Source organism: Helicoverpa armigera, chromosome 3, assembly GCF_030705265.1.
Source record: "Helicoverpa armigera isolate CAAS_96S chromosome 3, ASM3070526v1, whole genome shotgun sequence".
Lineage (NCBI taxonomy): Eukaryota > Metazoa > Arthropoda > Insecta > Lepidoptera > Noctuidae > Helicoverpa > Helicoverpa armigera.
Genome location: NC_087122.1, coordinates 13,147,044 through 13,171,067, shown reverse-complemented (window position 1 = coordinate 13,171,067; position 24,024 = coordinate 13,147,044). Strand labels below are relative to the sequence as shown.

The 24,024-nt window shown below is 34.0% G+C and overlaps 1 protein-coding gene across 2 annotated transcripts in view; it reads left to right on the top strand.

Annotated features, from left to right (window-relative positions):
* LOC110379308 (metabotropic glycine receptor) overlaps positions 1 to 15,961 on the top strand; it is a 116,652-nt gene extending 100,691 nt beyond the window's left edge. The window contains exons 8-12 of one of the 2 annotated variants that reach the window (XM_049836445.2): positions 1,566 to 1,780; positions 2,556 to 2,694; positions 7,311 to 7,416; positions 14,161 to 14,304; positions 14,872 to 15,961. In XM_049836445.2, the coding sequence (XP_049692402.2) occupies positions 1,566 to 1,780; positions 2,556 to 2,694; positions 7,311 to 7,416; positions 14,161 to 14,304; positions 14,872 to 15,489 (1,222 nt within the window). In that variant the 3' untranslated portion in view covers positions 15,490 to 15,961. Of the gene's footprint in view, positions 1 to 1,565; positions 1,781 to 2,555; positions 2,695 to 7,310; positions 7,426 to 14,160; positions 14,305 to 14,871 lie in introns of both variants that reach the window. The other variant, XM_064043379.1, reaches the window with a different exon arrangement.
* Positions 15,962 to 24,024: the final 8,063 nt, after the last annotated feature.

The following is a 24,024-nucleotide window of genomic DNA, read 5'->3' as shown; positions in this document are numbered from 1 at the left end:
AGTTATGAATGATGGCCCTAAAATGACTTGCGTTCATAATGATTAATATTTTACCTTTAAGTTCAGATGCCTACGTAAAGACATTTCTGAGGAAATTGCCAAGATTAAACTTCCATTTTCTACATTGAAATTCTGCATAAATACTTGAAAAGTTTTCAAGAAGAACAATCTTTATTTAAGTGTGTCGCCCAACAATTTCCAATTGTCAAAGAAGGTCACGAAGCATTGCAAAACTTAAAACATTTGGCAAAGAGTTTCGGTCGTGTCAGAACATAAATCAGCTGAGAATTATTGCTGTAATGTCACTTAATTCCCAAATATGAGTGTTGAGCCCAATCTTATTCGAGGGTCAAACTTTGGGGAGGGCTAATTATTTATACAGGTATCACAAAAATCCAACGGACCGTTATTAAGCCCGGAATTAGGACGGGTCCTTGAAATAGGATCCTTGAAACCCGCCTAGGGTCACACAAAGCATACCTACCTACCTCTATGTTGAAATTTCAATTTAGAGTTCAAAATTCAATTTTGTTTTTCCATCAGTGTAAAGCGAATGAACTTGTTAATTTGTTAAATTTAAATTGAAATCAGCTTGTATTGAATTTTGTGTGCCGTGTGCTAATATTCGTGTAATTGTGAACGAGTCCTATTAAAAGTTAAATATTAATTTTAATTTGTAAACGTGCGAGCTCTTGAAAATATTGTAAACACTTATGCTGTTGGTGAAATTTGTTTATTCAAATATGGGTTTCATGGCTCAAATAATTTGAATTGGAAAAATACTTGATTGAAATTCACCTAATGATCGATTTGCATTTATTAATACTCTTTAATTCCTTGCTGTTGCCAGAATATCTACTTAGAGTACGTAACTCTGAGCGCTACATTACTTAGAGGACTTTCAAAAACTTTTTGACATATTAGGTACTTCATATTTTCTACCAAGTATATTGTGTACTTCTCAGAAGCAATTTATTGCTCCCGTAACATTATAAGCCTCCTCAATATATTTTACATCAACAACTTTTTATAAATCCCAATTTGAGACTCATTTCAAGTAGATAATTGGGCTTGAACTTTTTAGATTGCTATCAAGTTTCTTTTAATTAGATACTGGCGGAATGAAATTGTCCTCTTGTCGGGATAAGCATCAAGTTGTCTTTTAAATTTGGACCTCGAGATGCTTAAATAAAGGGAATCTGTTTACATGCCCAATTTATGATAATCTACTTGATTTTAACGTTTGCATAACAAAATCTGTTTTGTTTGAGGAAACTGATCGTGAATTTTTTAATAATAATGGAAAAGATTGGATTTTTTGGGGAAGTATTTTTCCTTGAATAGCTCATTGATTTCGTGCTTAAGATATTTTGGGACCTTTTGCTGTACGAAAGTTATTCTTGGATTTTGTATGCTGACAGACGGCATACCTTTGATGGTAGGATACAGTTAGCTTGGCAACCAGATACCCTGGTACATCTCAATGTTAAGACCTTCTGACTTCCCAAACCGACTGTCAAAACAACCAGGACCTTTTTAACGTACAATTTTTTTCTTCTCAACAGGATATCAGTAATATTCCAAGTGCGATCAGCAAAGGCAGTCAAGATATCAGACATGTACCTCCTTCGTCGAATCGGGGTCATAGTGGGAGTGGCCTGTGTACTCCTGGCCATCAGAACCCTGGTAGCCCCACCAGCTGTCATTGTGGGAAGAACAAAAGACGACCTCAAGGCGTACCTTTGTAATACTGATTGGTGGGACCATTCTTTTACTACGTGTGAGTATTACTATGTGTGTTTTTTTTTATTTTAATCAAAAGTAATTTTTCTGGAAGATTATGTCATTTAGGTTAAGTTAGTTTTGGGTAGGTTTGGTAAGAGATGTGTCACGTTCTGTACTTAGCACCAACTAGTCTTGTACATATATATATAGATTACATAAGCATTGATCTATGTGAAAATTCCTTTTTATGTTTATCGTGATAAGAAGAACACAATTATCTGTTCCAGTTTAAATAGAATAAAGCTCTGTTTAATCAGCAAGCAAAGACAGCTTTGCAGTTTATTAAGAGGAAAGATACCCTATTTACAGCGACTTCTAGTTAATCGATTGTTTAGCTTCTTAGTAATTCAATCAGCTTCAACTAAGCGTAAATGCATTTTGCAGTAGATGGCTGGTAAATATAATATTCTCCTTCATTCTCTGGGGATTATGAAGACTTTAGGGCTCTGAAACAATTGGGTTGAGGGTAGAAATGTACGCTTCACTGCTTTTTCGTGTCAGAGCATGTTAGTGGGTGAGATAGTTTGTTTAGTCACTGTGTAAAATGATGAAGTAAATTTCAAGGATAATGTATAATTTAAGAAGCTAGTTCTTGAAATTCTTGAAAAAAGAAGGAAAAAAAAGTATCACTGCTGTTCAAACCATGCCGTTTCTATCTAATTATATTATTATTCCAACAAGTTTAAGACGTTTTTTTCTCAGAATGGTAGCAGTAGTTTAGCTAAAACAAAATCTTTTTTAATAATTAATTTATGTACTTTGTTGAACAGTGGAGGTGATCTTCCTAATGTGGGGCATCAGACTCTGCATCATGGTGCGGAAAGCCCCTTCGGAGTTCAACGAGAGCCGGTTCATCTCCATGGCGATATACAACGAATTCCTACTCTCTGTCTTCCTCAATATATCCATGTAAGTGTAGCATTCTTTTTAAAAGAAATCTGGATAGGAGTACCGAAGGACTAATTTGAAAAGGTTCGCGGTTGGACCAAATGTTGAATTATATTTATGAGAAAAAAACTAAATTGTAAACAACATAGATAGCATTTCAAATATGTTAATGAACAAAGCCACTGTAGGTGACTGAATGTATTTACTAGACACAAATAACAGTGCATAGTTTGTTAGTCGAGAAAAGTTGTTTCAATTTGATACGTATTGTAGCCTGTAGCCCAGAACACAAAATGTCCATTAAAAACTGCAGGAAAATTCCCCAACAAACAAGCAAAATTAACTTAATCACTCAACACTAGCCAAGTTTAGAACAGCTCCCTTTAATCAAAATGAAAATTAAGCTTCAAAATATTTTGCTGAAAACAACTTAGTTTGCGAAGGTTAGAACTAACGACTGAAAGTTAGTCAGGAACTCATTAAACTATTGTAGCTGTCGCTTCTGGCTCGAGCAATTTGTTCTAGAGAGGTCACCTTTAGTTTAATGCAATATGTAAATTGTGTATTAATAAAGGGGCTATTTGGAAGAGGGCTGGCAACTGCAACTATCGGTTTGCATGCGTTTATATATAAAATTAAATTATAAATTTTAAAAAACCCCCGACCCAAAAAAGTACGCAATAATTATGACAAAAGGTTAAAAACTCTAAACCCCATAAAAAGCAAAAAAATAACTTTTAACACTACGTAAACTAAATTTTGTCGTGTCGGGGGACCGCTCTAATTCATTACTTTAGATACGTGTTTTTATAATACGAATGTTGTAATTAGGTAGGTATCATTTGATTTATGTAAGTATTTATGAAGGTAAAAAGCGGTCCCCCGACACGTCAAAATTTAGTTTACGTAGTGTTAAAAGTTATTTTTTTGCTTTTTATGGGGTTTAGAGTTTTTAACCTTTTGTCATAATTATTGCGTACTTTTTTGGGTCGGGGGTTTTTTAAAATTTATAATTTAATTTTATTTCATGCTTTTTAAAGGAGTTCCTTAATTTTTCCTTCTTTTATTTAATTTATTTTATCTTAAGATGGGGTCGCTATATGCGATCTCGGTCAAAGGAAGCTGTTTAACAATACTCATGACAAACTGGCTCTGGGAGAATTGCACAGATTAAGAAACAATAAAGATTAACCTTTGGACATTCTAGATTTCCAGCAAAAATATAAATCGGTTTATCCGTTTCATTCCGGCATTTCGGGGTTTCATCCGCCACATCCCATTTCCAGCATCAGGTTCTCGTCAATCAGAAACATGAAGAGAACTCGTCAAGACAAATTCTACGAGCCCAAACTCGATGGGTTTACTAAAAGGCAGTTCAGGGTTACGTCTCCTACCTTCGTGCCTTAACAGCAGACCAGCTCAGCGGTTCCAAAAGACATTAGTGTTTCAAATTTCAGATCCCACATATACTTGCAAGTAAACTGAGCGTGTAACATTCCTATCACATCTAGCAAACGAGCTGATGACCTTGAAGACCTGAACCGATTTCCACCAAACATAGCTAAGAACACTCCCGACTGACATACCTTTTAAACAAAAAAAACCGCATTACAATCGGATCATCCGTTTGGGAGCTACGATGCCACATACACACACACACACACACACACACACACACACACACACACACACACAGACACGTCAAACTTATAACACCCCGTCGTTTTTGCGTCGGGGGTTAAAAACAAAAAAGCTGATGACGATGATATGAAATGGCTACTATGCGCTGCAGCTGTGCTATGCAGTCGCTGCATGCATTTGGCAGCTTTCAAATTGCACCCGAACATAGGTTGTAATGATCGAAAGTACAGAAGTTTTATGGCTAGTCTTCCCAATGTTTCAACATCTGTCTAGCCTTTGCCACAATATGATGGGATCGTAAATTATGAAACGATGAAACCTATCTCGAATCCCTGGTGTAGTTTGAAATGTCTAAGTGTAAAGTTGGTGAAAGCTTACTTTATATAAGGTATGCCATTTAAGAATAAGGAAGGAAAGGGTTTTAATCAAGACAAAAAGACCGGAAAATAACAAAAGATTCTTCCCTTCAACAGCTTCCTTTTGAACTTTAATTTCCTTTGTAAAATTAAGAAAAATGCTACAGAATTTAAAATAATCAAATAACAATTTTCTCCTTTCGAATAAATCTTTCACCGACATTTTGGAATGAAACCGATTCGTCGTAAATTTCGTTAGAAACTCGAAATAAATCAAATTATTTCGTAACTCGATTATGACGGCGCCAATGTAATCTCAAACTTCTTTATTTAATTACTAGTTATTACCTGTTCAGTCCAGTTTTGCCTACCAAATTATTTTTGTGAAAATTGAAAAGAATTTTCTGTTGTTATTTTGGTTTTCATGGGCAATTATTTCAAAACGAGTCTTTACTGATATTAAAAATGTGAAAAGTTACTATATTGTCTGCATATCTGTACTTTCTGTACTATCCGCATTGCACTATATTTGCAAATGCATGCAATGCAATGCATGCAATGCATGGGTGAAACTGCCGGTGGAAGCAAACTACCAGACAACGGTACGCCAAAGAAGCAATAGAACAGATTTTGTGATAGTTGATAGGGATAGACACGGTACAATATACTTATAATAGACAGACGATAGAGAGAGAGTTTATTAATACGAAAATGTAGATTTCTTCAAAAGTGTTTCACATACAGGTAGGTATATAGTGATATGTGGCCATCATTAAGAGCAATTTACATCACAGGGGTTTTACTTCAAGAACATTTTACACGAACATTTATGAATCGTCTTACTGTCTTCGGAAAAATCCAATTTTGTAACGGTGGCAATTTGTGTTCAAGTAAAGAAGAAAAAGATTTAGTACATGTAGAATGGACTGGATTTCTAGGATAATTGGATCCTTGTTCAGATTTTATCCTTTATGGGCACAATTTAAGACTTTAAATGGATAATTCTTTGATCCGATGAGGGTTTTTTGTGGTTTATTCTTTGTGAAAGAAACGCTTTATTGTTAAACGGCTTAAAACTGTTGTAAAAGTTAGTATTTTAGAGTTATTATTGTGTGGACTAAATGACTTCAAGCCATTCCAACAAAAAAAAATCGACTTTACATGGGATACTTTATAGCACTATAAGTATTGAGTACAGTGACCTTAATTAAGAAACATTTCATTCGAAAAAAACTTAAGAATTATCGCCTCAATGTAGCAAGAGAAAAATCCTGATACAAAAAACATAATTAAATAAAAACTTTACAAGAGCAGCCATACATCGTTTTCCTTCTTTCCAAGCCTTGAAAAGACTCGTTAAGATCCAATCAAAGAAACTTGTTCATTGGAACTGCATTTTGTCGCTAAGGACATATCTGATTATATTTGAAATAGGTGCAAACTATGTTCATTGATGTTGCGGTTTCTAAATTATCTTGTATTTGTGAGGTAAAAGAATATGTTTAAATAGCAATGTGAAAGATAAAATAATAAACGCTGTCTTAAAGGTTGGCTGTTACAAACGACCGTTTTTTGTCGCGAGATTGATGTAAATATAAACGGTACCATTTTTGTAATATTACACAACCTACAAGAAAATATTAGTCGCAAAACTAGAACAGTAGTAAATCAACTAAGCAGAAAAAAAAGTTGAAAAACTCTGTGATATTTCGCAAGAATCTAGCGAAACAATGATTGTGTTGATAGAAGCAATTTCTCAAATTCTTGCCAACTTGTAGTGCATAGTTTTAAATGTCAGAACTGTTTGGAAATTTTTCCAAGCAATCTCAGAATGGGTAAAGTTTGCCGTCAACTGCTTATCGTCAAGGCTGGTAGAAGTAGGTTATTGCTGTTATTCCTTTGGTCATTGTGTTTTGTAGTATTGTACTGTTGTGGCCATCTGTTAGGAGACATAAAAGTTTCTTTTGACGCTGATGATAGTATTTTGACGAGCACATGGCGTAGTAGTTGTTATATTTTCTTAACACTCTAGAGGTTACGAATTCGATTGAACTCAAACATGCTTAGATAATCATGAATGTTTGTATTAAAAAAAGTAATACGAGTAGTACGATTAGTATGATTATTTTCAGTTGTGTAGTTAGTAATTTTTGAGAAATTGAGGTTAAATACTCACTTATTACACTACAACATTTATTTATAATTATATAGGTACACTTGGGTATCGGAAGCTGAATTCCGAATGTTGATCGCATAATGCAAAATAATCCGGTCACTTTGTCAAGCTTTCAAAATTAACGCCCTCAATCAATTCAGCTAAAGGGCGGAATGGAGTATATAAATTACCGGAACACATAAAATTGTATCTTTAATTAAAATAAAAAGCATGATAATGATAACAATGAACTACCTACTTCTAGACCTCCGGATAACTGCAGACTAGACTTATCGGTCAACTATCGGTAGCATATTTTGAAAATAATCGCGAAATCAATCAACATTTTTTTTGCCTTATTTTGGTTTGCACACGGCTTTACGGATTAAGAGTCCGATCAAACTATCATCCAACTTAAAATATGTAGTTTGCGAGAAGTCCTAATAAAATTGTCGATGTATCTAACACAAATCCATCTTCCACAGGTTATTCCTCCAATCACCAGCCAACCCAGACCTGCTGTACATAATCTTCTTCTGTCACACCCAGCTGACTGTCACTCTCCTCCTGTGCTTCATCTTCGGGAGCAAGGTAGGCACGGTAAGGTAGACACAATGTATGTATGTATGTTCTGCACTGGCAGCTGTGTGCTTGTGTGCGTTTGCACTTGTATGTCTGTGTGTGTTGGTAATCCTGTGTGTACCGGGGCCTGTGTGTTAAGACTGTGATAGGGACATAATAGATGCTACTGTGTATTACAGAGGTACATAGAAAGTGTAATAAACTCAGTTTATATCTGATTTACACTGCTTTGTGGTACTTCTAGGCACCGAAAGGCACTTCTGAATAGATCCTATCTCATGATTAGACCTACATTGATTTATCCATAACTATTCATCCAATGATAAACCTCATTCATCGTGAACCCCAATACGAAAAACAAACATAATTCTCATTTAGTTGAAACGTGAAATTATTTGTTTGTGCAATATTGGGAGCTAAGTGACGGAATGTAATGGCGGGCGCTCTCGTTACTCGCGAGTTAAACCGACCGTGTGAACTCAATTGATTTTACCCCGGTTTTTGTTGTTTATTGAGAGTAAATATATCGGAGGTTTGTTTGTTTATTTGTTTGGAGTAAATAGATGTAACTAAGACGAGTAGTATATGAGAATCAGTGTATTATAAATAGTAAATAAGTTATGCTCTAAAGGAAAAAGACAATGATTTACCAGAATATGACACACAAGCCGTTTTCCCGCGGTTTCACTCGCGTCCCGTGGGAACTACTGCCCGTACCGGGATTAAATGTAGCCTATGTTACTTGTGGATAATGTAACTTTCGAATGGTGAAAGAATTTTTAAAACGGTCCAGTTTTTGAGCCAATTCATTACAACCAAACAAACAAACAAAGTTTTCCTCTTTATAATATTAGTGTAGATTATACAACACATTAGAACACAGACAATAAATCGAACTACCTACTTATAAAACTAGTAGAAAACCAGAGATACGGTAAAATAAGACTATTTTACTTTGGATTCGAGACCATATAATTTTGTTGAATAGTTACGAAGCTGGCTTTCACATCAAAGTTGACAATTAGACCAGATTTCAACTTCTAAATATAACAACATATTATCTTAACACACCTATGTTTAGAACACACAATTAACAGCTACCGTATAAGGTAATATAATATACTTGTAAACAACTGGGTTATTAACAAGTTGTTCGTTTATAGTTTATATACCTTTAGTATCTGATAGTGGATACTGTTGTTTATAACTTTGATTACTGATATGAAGTGCGGATCGCGTTGTAATAGGGTGTTGGCAGATGGTAACTAACTGTAATAATTTACAATAGTGAAATAATCGTTATAGTAATCAAAGGTATTCCCGTGATTAATAGTTATGAATATGATACAATTGTACACGAATTTGGTTTATCTTTGTTAATATAACAATGTTATTTTTCACCTACATATAAACGTCTTGGTCCGGGACGTTGACATAATTTTCTTGGATCAGAAAAAGATGCTTTATAATAAGGTTTTAATATCTAAGTACAAGTAGCACTAACTGAATATTTATTTATCAAGCCGTTCTCAACTCTTAAGACGTCAGCAGTAAACGGGATTAACCACGGAAGAGAACGAAAGATTAACCCACTTCTTACCATATTTCAAAGAACAGCTCATCTTCATTATCTTATAATGTTCAACAAATTAAGTTCATCCATCTTTACTGCGCTTTTACACTAGCCTATTTTCCGCTAGCTTTTTTCATGTGACTATACGCTCGGTACGGACAGTATATGAGTAACATTAAACAATTAGCTTCTGCCAGCGGTTTTACCCGCATCCCGTGGGAACTACATCCCGTACCGGGATAAAAAGTAGCCTATAGCCTTCCACGATAAATGGGCTATCTAACACTGAAAGAAATTTTCAAATCGGACCAGTAGTTCCTGAGATTAGCGCGTTCAAACAAACAAACAAACTCTTCAGCTTTATAATATTAGTATAGTTTACCACTACCAACAATGACAACTGAAACTGAGCAACAATGACAACAAAAATACGTGACAAAATCCACTTATTTAAAAGCACTGAAAGTTAGCACACTATTATTTAATACCCTAAGAAGAAAATTTCAAAATTAAATTTTCCTCAGCAAATGTTTCTCTTAACATTCCATAGTTCTGAAGTCTTAGCACCTCTGAAACTTCTTGCGTAAGTACTCACGTACGAGGGATGTAATGAAAAAAAAACCTATAAAAACTTTATATTGAATCATGAAAGTGGACGAAGTTTTAAACCGATTGCCCAGGAGTTGGAAACGAAATTGGTTTCTTTATAGAATTTCAATTGGCAGGTAAACTGTTAAGGTTGTAAGTTGGTTCATCAGAAACGCGTTTAGAGAGCTCTCGTTATGTGATGGGAATGTAGTTCTGTTAATACTTTTGGTTTGTGTCTTTCGACAGTCGTACAACACCACGAGGAATGATTATAAATTTGAACTCACATTGGGAAGCTTAGTACATTAGTCGTACAGACCCTTGATGAGTAGATAGGTACGTAGGGGCGGCTTAAGTACCTAGAATTCGGAATATTTCCCTTGCTTAATTTAGTTGAGTATAAAGATGAAGCCAAAGTTAAATATCAATGAAAACAAAACAATTGTTACATTCCAACTCATTTACTCAACAAAGACCAGCTAACTGGTGCCCCCAAATCAATTAAAACGCTCTATTTCCCATAACCAGGTCAATTTTTGCCAAATTTAACTTTAACACCTAACGGTTAGGTTTAACCTGAAAGCAGTGAACCACCAAATTCAATGATTCTGCCTTACCAAGCGTTACGCTCTAATAATTAAAGCTCGCAACCTTGTAGGTACTAATCGTTTCTACGTAGGTATAAGGTACATAGAAGTGGCACTTCTGTGATTTTATTGATCTCTGTTGGTTTAAAGAGATTAGATGGTATGATTTTTGGTACTAATTATTTGTATAAGAAGCGCAAATTAATTCTATACTCCTACGTAGGATTGGTTTCTGGTTTCTAACTTACCGTAAAGATGCTCAAAGACAGCAAGGATATACCAATTACACGAGCTCTCTGAAACACGGAGTTACTCATCTTGACAACATGGTTTACGGACCGACCATTTTCGAATTCAGGACCAAGATATCTTAGAAGCAATCAAATTATAATAATTTAATTAGATAAATATTCTCAAACTATTATCCTAAAAAGGTAACGAAAAGCTTAGCAAACAAAAAAGCAATACTTATCTATTTTCAAATCTTAACAACAGCAATGTCTCATATTTTAAGCTACAACACATGTAATTGTTGAACCTGTTACATTAGAAATATGAAAAATAGTCCTAACCTTACGTCACTTAAAGAAACATTATTGTTATAAATGGCTTGGATAAAACTAATCGCAGCCGCTTCGGTCACGGCTAACAATCAAATTTAATATGATTTATGGCTAAATTACTATATTGTTGCAATATATTTTGCTCTAATACCTACCGTAAAAGTAAAAACGGAACAAAACAAACGATTAGTAAAATATAATAAGCTACTAGATTGTGCCCGCGTCTTGATCACACAGGCGTAAAAATTAGCCTCAAAGTCACAATTTTTTAATTTATATAGACTTCTCAGGTTCCTAAGAAACATCAATCGATAGGTGCACAGTTCCAAGGAATTGATCTTATGGAGAAGAATCGACAAGTAACTCCATACAACTCTGTCTGTCTCCGTCTCCAGTGCACCAAATATATCCATGCCAAATATCTAGACACACGGCAGTGTGTCCGCCAAGTTCGAGCAAAAAAAGCGACACACCGGCCGTGGGTTATATTACACGAACCATTTCGGGCCAAATTCGACCCCCCTATAACTCAAAATCTATTTTATTTACGCATATCAAATTTCTAGTATCTGTTGAGACCCCCTCACTTATCTAAAATACAAAATTTCATTAATATACCTATTGTAGGTCTTGAGATATTGACGTCAGAAAATCGCTATTTTTACTATACACTCACTGACTGACTGACTGACTCACTCATCAAAAACCTAGACCACTTCCAATGGTCGTATTGACTTGAAATTTGGCATGGAGGTAGGTCTTTATGTCAAGGTAAAGGAAAAAATCTGAAAATGGCCAAGTGTGAGTCGGTTTCAAAATAATGAAGGTATTTATACCCCTAAGGAACTAAAACGAACTAAATTTATCTATATTTATATAATATATCTTCGAATGGTCGTACCGATCTGAAATTCGTTACAAAGGTTTGTATTTAGTCAAAGTAAAGTAAAAATCTGAAAACGGCCAAGTGTGAGTCACTTTCGAAAATAACGAATGTGTAACTTTGATCCACGAACATAATATATGATAACATGTCATGTCAGTCAGTTGGTAAATCTACGCCATTTAGTTAATCTAGTTTATTTCTTTGTAAGAAGCATAGTGCATATTCAAAACTTAATAATAAGAAAACAATAAAATAAACAACCTTACAAAAATAAATGAAATCCCACCCAAAACAAAAATGTGAAAGACTGCCAAGTTCGATGAAATGGGAATACTTCGCCTATAAAAGAAGTGAGATCTGAATAAGTACCAAGTTTCATACACATACCTTAGTTAAAAATAGTTACTTTTTAATGATGTTACTTGGCAAGTTTTAATAGAAAATTAAATACTTGATTTATTGCGTTTAGTAGGTTTATAACAAGGTGTGTGAAAACTTGCCAAGTAACATCATTAAAAAGTAACTATTTTTAACTAAGGTATGTGTATGAAACTTGGTACTTATTCAGATCTCACTTCTTTTATAGGCGAAGTATTCCCATTTCATCGAACTTGGCAATCTTTCACATTTTTGTTTTGGGTGGGTCTTAATCAACTCAACAGTTTTAACATGGAAGCGTAACAAAAATACACTTCCCCTCCGTCACTTCATGACAAAACTTAGGTACGCATGAGCATCCAGTTAGACTGAAAGCCAACTCCAACGTAGTTTGACAAGGTTAGGCAGATGACATAAGAATTCACCACCAAAATGAACTAGTGTATTTCCCTAAACATAAGCAGTTGACCATCTAAGTAGTGAACAGCGGTAGTTATTAAGTACAGTTAATTTGGCGGCGATCCCAAAGCGGCTGGCAAGGGGCAGCGCAGCTCGTTACGTTATTATATGATACAGTTTTATCTTAGGCCTGAGTTACGAAGAAAATGTATGCCTTATTTTGGTTTTTTGGGACCCCTTGGTGGATTGTTAATGGAATGAAGTATGTAGCTTTCTGTATTTTTTAAGATTACGATGAATTGAGAACCTCCTCGCTTTAAAGCAGTTGGTTAAAAAGAAGAAGTAATTTGAAATTGTAAAGGAGAGATTTCACACGTGCACGGCATTGTCAATATTTCTTTTGATGTACATGCTCCAGCAAACAGTACCTAATACAGCGTGCGAACACTCTAAACTGCAACTTTTATGCGCTTTAAATGATACCAGTAGACTTGCTCCGTCGCGTACCTATACATTTTTTGCTCTCGAACAATTTTGGTAGAATCTCGCTATAAAAATATCAAAAGATAAAACAGTTTCCTCCTCAAAAATAAAAACTCCAAACGCGAATACAACTAGTACTTTGGCACTGAATATTTCTTAAAAAGTCGTTATGTTGACTTTATTTCCTTGGTTATAAAGTTTGTTTTTCTTTGGCACGTAATAACATAAATTGCGAAGAATAAAGAGCATTCAACGCAAGTTTGAGTAACTTTCGTAAATGCCAAGCGGGAATTCTTGAACTTTAATATATTGTGTCATATTCTTGCAACGATATGCATTAAAATGAAACAATAATCTTGCTTCTGGGAAATGAAACAAGTGAATAAAATAAAAGTTAGAGACTTCAGTTATGTCTGTTTAGTAAAAGAACGATGTTCAAGCAAGAAGTGGGCTTGATACTTTTGAAAACCTATTTGTTATTATGTGAGTTATTATACAATTCTTCGAATTTCAGATTTGATCAATCTGGTATTTAGGCACATAGAATAAACTCACCAACCGTTTCACAGACATCAATAATTGTTCACATAATACGTCACAACAAAATCCGGGCCGGTAGCGTACATACGCACGACGTAAATCATATAAGACATCTCCAAAAAAATTGCGTCTAAAAGCCTTGAAGATCCGGAAATCTTCGCAGATTCGGATAGATCCGTTCCATACACCACACATCCGTCAAATAAATTGTGGGTACTTGAAACCGAGGCTGGAATATTTTTTCGATTTTCTTTAACGAACCTCGCGGCTGTTGACCGAGACGTACTCCTCGTTTTACTTTATCAGCGCTGATTTGCCTTGATACTGGTATTCAAATATTCTAGGAATTATTCAACGTCTTGATACGTTTACTTTTTATTCGAAGGCTATTTACATTTTACAAAAAAAAAAAACAATGTACCACCTGTATAACATATGAAATGTTAATAAAGAATTGAGTGTGGTATACGGTTCTTCTTCGTATTTAGATGATGAGAATATAATGATGTTTAATATGTAATGATATAGTTTTAGATGATAAAAATGATTATTTGACTAATGTAACTCTATCAGATCTCTTGAATGTAATGGTACCTATGAATGAGATCCGTTTGTTTGCAATTCCTCAGTTAACTAAGCCAATTTTCTAGAAACCTTACATAAAAATGACACTATCTGCTTAGCTTATCCGTCCTGCAAAACATTGAACAAAAATTCAGTGCATTTTGTTTATAATCTAAATATTTCTGCTACCAGGCATACATGGTGTACAAAGGCCACGGCAAAGACGAGCGTGAGAAGACTGGCAAGTTCAGATCGAGGCCTGCCGAGTCTACTTATACCATGACCACCAACCGCAGTGCGAGGTTCTGCGATAATATGACTGAAAGGGAATTAGAGGTGAGTTCCTTTTTTTATCGGGTCCTTCTAAAAGTAAAGAGTTAGTACAACTGTGTTAACTAATCCACTTCTGGTCATAGAACTGTTTTTATGCTGAGAACACGATAAGGTCTGTGCTTACGCAAGAAGATCGGCCATCAGACTAATAAAAATATATCGTCCCATAACGTTTTCCTTCACCTTGAATATCAGTGAAACAAAGTACAATAGAACAATAAATACTTTTCAAAATATAACATTATTCGGCCTAGGGTGAACTCAACCTTTAGCATCCAATTACTTTTATTGTTCAGAGAAAATCATTCGTAGATGCTACAAACCATTATATTGTAGTATTAAATTGGTTTTCTATTTCCAGCCAGACAGGTTAGACGAAAACTTAATTATTTTCGTTATACAATTTGTACAAATATGTCTGCCATTGTAATCTAAATCTGGACTTGATATCAAATGTTTTGATTCAATTTACACGATATCTTTACAGACATTTTTTATTAGATTGTGCTCTGTATTTTCAAGATTATTTTTTAGATCAAATATTTATCTTTATTTTCTTTTCTCTAAAAGGAGGAGTTCAGAAAAATCTGCAACCAGTTAGAAAAGCTTCGGGAGAGATGTGGAACTGGTGCGGTTATTTCTCGAAGAATAGGTGCCATGCAGGACGCTGCAGCAGTTTATGATAGAAAGCCCCCTCCTTCCGATCACTCAGCACCATTGAAACTGAACACAGTGTTCAGTGCTGTGGCCGACCGGCTGATGTGTACTGTCACACCAGCCGAAGAATCCTCGAGTAGTGGTCGAGATTTGCCTTTCGAAGCTCCCCCAGCCTACAAGCACAAAACCTTCAGCCCCACCAAAAGCACAGAGAACAGCAACGTGGAACAGAGTCAGACAGACGTCACTACTGACTCTCCGAAAAAACGCACAGACCTTAACGAGGAACCTAAAGAAGATAAGCAAAATGGAGTGTTCAAGATATCTGGGGAACCAAACTGTAGTGATATCCGCCCTCCAGAAGTTAGTCGTAACGGTTACAATAATAAGAGTGAGAAATCCAGTGAACTGAAGTCCAGCCCCAGTAGTAGTGAGACGGTGAAGGGTGTTCGATCAGGACACGCGAGGACTCATGCTATAGTTATTAACCTAGATGATAAGAGTCGCTTTACTGAAGAGGTCACTGTCTAAATAAAGACTGTACTTAAGTTATGTTTTCTTAGTAAACGTTTGGATGTACCAGCGATAGTTAAAAATATGATAGTCTGTTTTAATGTTTCATAGCGCTGGCTGGTTTTTCGATAGAAAAATACACAAGGGGTTTGCACAACTCATCAAAAACACAAAGTGTTCCATTAATCCTGTAACTAAAGCTCTAAAGTCACCTGAAAATGCTTTTGCGTAGATAGTGGATTTACCACAACGTTTCAATGGGATTAAATGTTAAACCCCGACCTTTTCGTCACTACACCTCATGTCTCCCATTATTGAATTTTCACCACTGTTATAATAGAGTAACGGCTGCCACCCTTTTATTACAAAGAGTATTAACAGAAGGTTTACTTTGTATAAAATAGGAACTTATTGGATCAGACGCCCACGGACCTTGCTCTGGTATCTTATAACCACACGGCATTACAATAACCAAAAGGCACCGACGCGTTGTCACTACTACGTGCTAAGAAATACTCATGATCTTTATTGAAGAAGAAGGTTTAAACACAGTATTTGATAGTGTATCAACATCTATCAGCCTTTTAACATCCACTACTAGACCTCAAAAGAGAACCAAACATGTCTCAAGTACTTTGCATACGAGAAAACACGCCGCGCCGAGCCCAAATAAATTTTGATAAGGACAGCGTATGATCCTTCGTATAATAAAATTAAGACATTATTTAATCTTCATACAATCAATGCACTGATTGGAGAATGTTTCGTGACTCCGAATCGTAAACAAGGCAAGATACGATAAAAGATCAACAATTTATGTGATTGACATTAAGATACCGACGAAAGTTTTTGTCCCGACCTTTATCGCTAGAAGTTTTTATTTGTGACTCGCTTTCTGTTGGATTGGCAGATTCTTTAGAACTTTATTTTATCAAATAGATTTATTTTTTTTTAACTTGTAATAAAAATAGAATGTGTAGGTATTCCCATGTGATCTTTAATACGACATTGATCGGAATCAAAACTTATTGAATGCTAAAGTTGATGTTGATACTTTTGGCGTCAACGTACTGGCATGTTTTTTAAGGTAAACTGAGAATTTGATTAGGAAAGAAAACTAAAATGAGCTTGATTTCACAATAGACTTGGCAATAACTAGCGCTATTTTTAATCCGTGTAGCGTTGATGGTAAAAACCAGAGGTAACTTTACCTCAAATTATACTCGGGAGAGTGGCCAGGGTTTTTTGTTTGCTTATTTAAAAATGGAAGACCATATAAATATTGTTTTTAGTCATTTCCTAATAGGATTTGATTATTTTCCTTCTTTATATCACCTGCCATGTGGCCATATTGCCTGCCAAGCCCAAGCAATTGAATCCGGGCTGATATTTGGCGAAATCTCTCGTTCAGACTCATCGATCGTTCTCCGATTCACAAATATTGCTCTCCGTTTTAAATGGTGAAGTTGATTAATTTTCTTTTTTTAAGCACTTTGTATAATGAATGAAAAATTGTTAAAAAGAGTGATGATGAAAATGAACACAATACTTAGTTAAACAAAAGGTATGTAACACACAGACTCATGGAACAGGGATGCTATTATTTTCAACTTTCTCAAGCGGCTTCACCCGCGTTCCATGGAAACTACTTCCTAAACCTAGATAAAATATAGCCTTTTTCACCCACAGATGGTGTTGCTTATAGGTGACCTATTGGAGCCTATGAATGAAATGAATGAGGGATACAAATAAACAAAACACAAAATATATTTCCTCTGTATAACGGCTAAATTATTAATGTTCTAACATGCTAGATTTGTCAGAACTACCGAACTACTAATTGCGTGTGGTCGGAATAGTAAACTAATACAGTGAATATATTAATACTGTAGCAACACATGATTAATTTAGGATCTGTGGTATTACCGTGGGCTTTGCACGTTGGGTTATAGTTTGTCACAATATTATGGAGAATCATTGATTAGTTAACACTACATATATCGTGTTGATTTCATGAAATTCGTCGATATTAATTGAGCAGGAATAAATAAAATGCTGTAAAAATTTCTGCAACGGCTTCAATGGGAGATAGTAGTGTGCATTTAGATTACAATAGTGAAGAAACTTTTTACACCGGAATAGTTAAATCAATGATTTGAGATAAACTAAACTGTGTGACTGCTTTACAAAAAAGTTAAACAAGATGTTCGATACATGTTTTAGAAACTTTGTTATGGAGAATTTTCTGAAACAAGTGTCGAACGTCTGTTTAACTTTTTTGTTGTAAGACTACGAATGTTTAATCAGTAACTTACAAAATATTTTGCACATTTTTGGAATCACCCCGAAATAAATGAATTAAAATTTAGTGTTGCAATGATTATACTTTTAGCAATCGTCGGTACATCCAAATATCTAGTATTATATCGTAAAAGCTAGTCCTTACTGTGATTCTTAGATATGTATGTTCGTTTATTAATAGTTTCCAAAATGCATATCAAAGTACTTCCGTGTACATGTTGTTCTGGTTAATGTTAAAATTAAAACTATAAAATTGTTGTATGTTTAAATATTTAATTTTATCTTCAATTTGACTTAGGTTAGCTTACTTCAGCTCATTAAAGTATTTACTTAGAGTTATTTATATACCACTAAATACCTTTTGTTTGAAATCTTATTGGCTTTTTTGTAGGTGACAGATAATAAAATTGTTCTAATCCTATTAAGCGAGTAAAGAAATTTGCAAGGAGTGGTACGAGCGGACATTATATTACTATTATGTATTATGTAATGTTTGTTTTCAGCAGCCTGATAAAGCATTATGATAAAAGAAACTGCCAGTGTAACTGTCAAATGATTTTAAATTCTATTTGTAAGCGCATAGATGCTCATTTTGATTTTATTGTTAGCAGAGACAAACTATTCCTAACTCATTAAATGATATGTCAAGTTACTTCATTATTAACAACTAAAGTATAAAGATAACCACTTAGTGGTAAAGCTATAAAATAAAACTGAAATATATTGGTTGTCAAATAACGAGAACTTAGTTGAAAAATAATGTTCTGCCGCTAAATTTATGCCACGACATAACAATTAATAAAATTTAAATTAAATCAGTTTTAATTCTACCAAATAACAGATGATAATTTTAATATAATATTGCAACAGATACAAAAGTCATTAGTTTTGGTTGGCGCGTTAACAACTTCATAGTTTTACCGACTTGCAAACATTTTGTGTTATGACTTGAAGTCCCATTAGCCTGGTAACGTAGTATTGCGTTTATCGCACTGGGTTCAACTTTTGAGCAATAATTTCATTTTGGTATGTTTTCCTAGAAGTTAAAGCACCTAGTTATTCTGCAAGAATCTTTAGTGTTCATATCTTCAGTTTGAAACTGTTGTTGTAAATTCTTTGTGAAATTACTATGGCATACTCACATTTTTTAAAGCAAAGAAATAAAAATCTTTTGACATTTTTGAAAGAATTTTGAATGACGACGCATGTGTCAAATAGTTTAGTTTTAGAACAAAACTATAGTGGTACCGTTTTTATTGTGCAGTTGACAACTGTTAATTTTCAAGGGAAAATAGTAATTTTTGTACTGACTGGCAGCATTCTCAACTCATCAAAAACGGTCGTACCATATTATTTGACATACCTACCTGAGTGACCTACATGTCAAAATGAAATAGTTTTGTTCCAACTCATACCAATACTAATAATTTAACCAAAGCTAAATTTTGTTACTAAACAAAATAACATATGCACATGCTATAAACATCTATATAAAACGCTTACATTCCCTAGTACCTACGGTTGATTTCAATTTTCCGTCCGAAATATGACGTTTGCGGTAAAATCGCTGACAGTAAGGCGATTATCACACTGCCCCGCATGATGCAGCGTAGTGCGTGGATGCGTTTTTTTCCGTTGTATGGAAATATCTCAGTTTGTATGGAAAACACGCATAGTTCAACACACTGAAAATGCATCCACGCGCGTTCATGCGGATCACGCACATACATGCGGAGAAACACGCACACCCGCGCGTAGGTGCGGGGCGAGACGCAAGGTATGGCACACTGAATCCCGCAGTGACGCGCGTGATTTTGAATGGGCCTGACGTGTATATTTGAAAATAGAAGCCGCCGTGCGTGAATCTACAAAACGCACATACGCGCGTGAGTGCTCGAAAAACCCGCACGATGATGCAGATCTGCACTCCCGCAGGAACGCGCGTAGGTGCGTCGACACGCAAGATGCAGCGTGATGCGGGGCAGTGTGAAGATCACCTAATGGCCGCTCTAACAGGGGCCCTAAAATGCCGCTTTACCATGTGATAGAAAATTTGCTTGCATTTCAGTCTAACATTAAAATGTTGAAATAAAATTCTTTGTTGAAAACTGAATATTTATTTGAAAACTTGAAGTTATAAAATCGTATATTTAGATACTTTGTTTGCAATTAGCGCTCAATGAAACGCTTTAACGTGAAGTAATATTTAATGTTGTATTAGATATAACATAACATGTTAAGAGAGGTGGTAGTCAGATTATTTTTAAATCTTTAATTTTGATTTTTATTTAATTCAACTAGTAGTAGAATTTATAACTTTGTCATTATGTTTGAATAAAATTTTAAAAGGTAGGTAAAAAAGTTTTAAAAATATCTGATTTTCACCTAAAAATTGTAAATATTCGAGCCACGATGAAAGACAACTAGTGAATGTATTTTTTGTAAATAAGTAAGCATGTATAGCGTTAAGTATGTAAACATCATTATTGTAAATACTATAGTAACACTATGTGCCATTTATTCTAATATGGTATGATAAGTAATAATTATTAATATTAAAAATACTTTTAGCATTAACCAGTAGGTTAAGAAAAATTTTAATAAAAAAAGAGTAAAATAACTAAAGTCTTAATAATTCCTAACTCATTTTAAATGTTCAAAGTTAAAAAATAAACATGCTGGTCAGTGCTAAAGCTATAAGTATGATAATTTCCAAAAATATAGGATACCTAAAATTAATTCAAAAAACGAAGTGTGCTATATTGTTTTTTAATAGAAATAATTTCCAGATTCACCTGTAATATAATAATCCCTGATATAAAAAAAAATATTCCATTGCAATACAATTCTTAACATAGAATTTTACATGTCTTACTATTCAATCAAAATATATGTAAATAAAACAATATAAGCACTAGAGCTGTCACGTCTTCCTAAATGAAATAAACTTCTTTATTTATTTTTTTTCTAAAATCCATTTTTTATATTTCCTTGACTCGAGAAAATTTAGTTATTTACTTGGTAACTACGGGAAAATATTACATTAAATAATAATATTTTTTTGTTTGTTTTCCAAGATATTTCGTTTTTTTTTCGCCACTTTACTACCGGAGATGAAAAATTTCAAAATTCCTTTTTAAATCGCGCATTTCAAAGCTACTTTCCTCAAATAAGCTACAGATTGTAAATAACCTTTTTAATTTTAAATCTTAATCTGCACAGATAAGAATCCGGTCATTCTATAAATAATCCGGGTCATTTAGAAACCGGTTAGAACCAAATGGCCGGGTTTGGTTTCCCACTCAATATTGCAAATCACACCACTAAGTGGTAATTTTACTAAACATTCCATTTTAAATATAATTGGTACCTATAGGTATTAATATTAATAATTGTAAATATTGTAAATAGGTGATAATTAATATTGTAAAGCTTTTAATTAAAATGTATCGTTTCATTGGTTATCGTATGTAATTAATTATTATTTTACTAAGTTTAAATAACTAAGTACGCCCATTTTAATCAATATCGGGATTTTAAACGACATTAATAATATAATCGGTCAGTGAAAGGCGTGACAAAAATAATAATATTTACATTTAAAATAAAACACGAGCAAGAGACAAGAGCGCTAAAATGTCACTTTTTCATATAATTCTCTTAACAGTCTACTATTTATCTCAATTTGTTTATCACAAACTTTAAAACTGCACTCTCAAACGAATAAGTGTTTTGTTACGACAACATAACTGCATAAATCAGAACATTCCATTTTGCAGGAAAATATAAAAGAGAAACAAAAGTGGACAGTTTTACTGGACTCATAACTTTCCTCCCGGCGGCCATGACAGAAAAACTTGACTTTTTAAAATCTCACTACCGTACTCTACCGTACAGGGCTGTAACATTCTATGGGATTATAAAAAGACGTCCCATCTTCACCCTAAAAACAGTAAATGTCTACTTACTTTTTTCGTTCTAGGTAATTGTTTTTTTAACATCAAATTGGTGTAGGCATAAATTGATATATTACTCGTAATTTCGAGTAATATAACATTATTTTCACCCTAGACTTAAAAAACATATTTTCAAGAGCCAATTTTTTTTAAATAGAACCTAATCTGAAAATCTTATCCTGCAAAATTCAATAAAAAAACACATCCCTCAAAACATTATTACCTACAGTCACACCAATCCCAAAGTCCACGACACACCAAATCACAGGACTCGCCTTCTAACTTCAAACCTGCAATTTATAATTTTCCTCGCGACATCCCTATTTCCGAGTGGTTTCCAGTCGCTATTAATCTTTGGAACGCGTTGCGACACGTTGATAAAGATTCTCGTGCACCTGTGCATTGGAGACAGCCAACTTTGAAGTACGAAGTTTTCTGCTAGTGTACGTAATGTAGGTCAGTCTTTATGTGCTTGACTTTAAATGGGGATGAAAATTGTGGTTGCAAATTGTATGTTGGTTTATATGGTTTGCGGTATTTGGTTAGAGTTTATAAAATAATCGTGGAAGTCGGTAAATCTGTATTTAAAAATATCTAACACAAAATGATTATTTTGTGTTATATCTGATTAGGTATAATTTTAAAAGTACCTACATGAAAAAAAAAGTATTGTTAAAATTAATAATACTCCATGAAAATTAATCTACACAAATAAAGAGATACGTAGGGTAAAAAATTATAGTGTTTTGTTTTTCTTCTTCATAATATCAAAAAGGCTCGTTGTGCCTGTTAGCAAAAACTCTTTGATCTTTTTAGTTCAAACATATTTCAATTTAAAATTACACTTAATTTATAGCAAAGAACATTTTACAAAGGTTCTAAAAATATACGCACACAAAAAATATGACTAATATTCCTACACCAGCTAATGTAAAAAAATATATCAAATATATTATTTTATATAGACAATAAGAACAAAAGAAGTACCTACTCCAAGCTATAGGTACCGTGTAAAACGTTAGATTGAGATAAGACAGGTTCCTTCATCCTTATCAATCATTTTCGTGACTTCCCAAGATCGATAACTGACGCTCCCCAAACGGGGCTTTACTAAGTATTAAATAATATCAAGGTTTCTGTTGGCCCTGAAGGAAAATGAAAGTAAATGGCCATCTATCTAATATTTCAGAAATTTTAACTTTGTTAGGTAACCCCATTCGATGTCAAAGATATTTTATTCTCTACTAAGGGCAAAAAAAATATGTCATAAAAACATAGAAAAATCAAAATGATATTTTACCATATTTCTTTAAGTCCTACCTAAATGACACCATTGTAAAACCAACCCTACACATATATACTTACGATACATAATCGCATGTTAAATCCTATCACTCTTAAGCCTGGTCCTTGGCTTTAAGTATGGCTTTCAGATAGGTACTGCCACCTGTTACACGGTAACGTCTATGTACTTACAAAGTACAGTTAGCACTAATATTCGGTTTCATTATCCTTGTAATTAACTTTAGTTTCCAGTCCAAGGCCAGTTTGACAATCTTGGTAATTTTTTCACGCGGTTTGATTTTTATTTTTTTCAGTGGATACAGATTTTGTTGGATTTAAAAGTGTTCTCTCTCAATTTGTATTTGTCTGTATTCTGTATATCGTGCGAACGTCAGCATTTAGATACAATGGGCTTGATATTTTTGAATATTATAAAATATCAAAAAGGTCACAAATAAAATAATTTAAAAGACTGCTACTTTGTCCCCATAATAAAATAGGTACACAGAGAGTTCTAATACCGCTAACAATTTCACCTATGTATTATCACAGTCATGGCTAGTCTGACGTCTACAAGTGTAGCTTAACCTTCTAAATCTTATAATCCCCACGTTCACTTCCAATTAAGTCACGCGCTCTTGTAAATATGAATTTTAGTACTTCGATCAGTTTCGATATTGGAAAATTCTATAGGTACGTCATTTGATTTAGTATTATTATAATCCTTCAATTTTATATCTGTGTATAAACTAAAATAGTTTTTTGGAAGATATTTTGAATTTTTATAGTCTCGACAGTAACTAGAAGTAATCATCATCAAGGGTCGTTTCTATTTGTATCTTATTTCTTAATCTCTAACATTAAGAACTACGTCCCTATACTGCGAGAAGGTTCGAAATACATATAAATCAACATTATTCGCATAAAAATTCAATTTTTCCAACACGTCATTTAATTTGAATAAAGCTATCCTATATAGGCAAATGGGCTAACAGGTTGTCAGCTCATTACC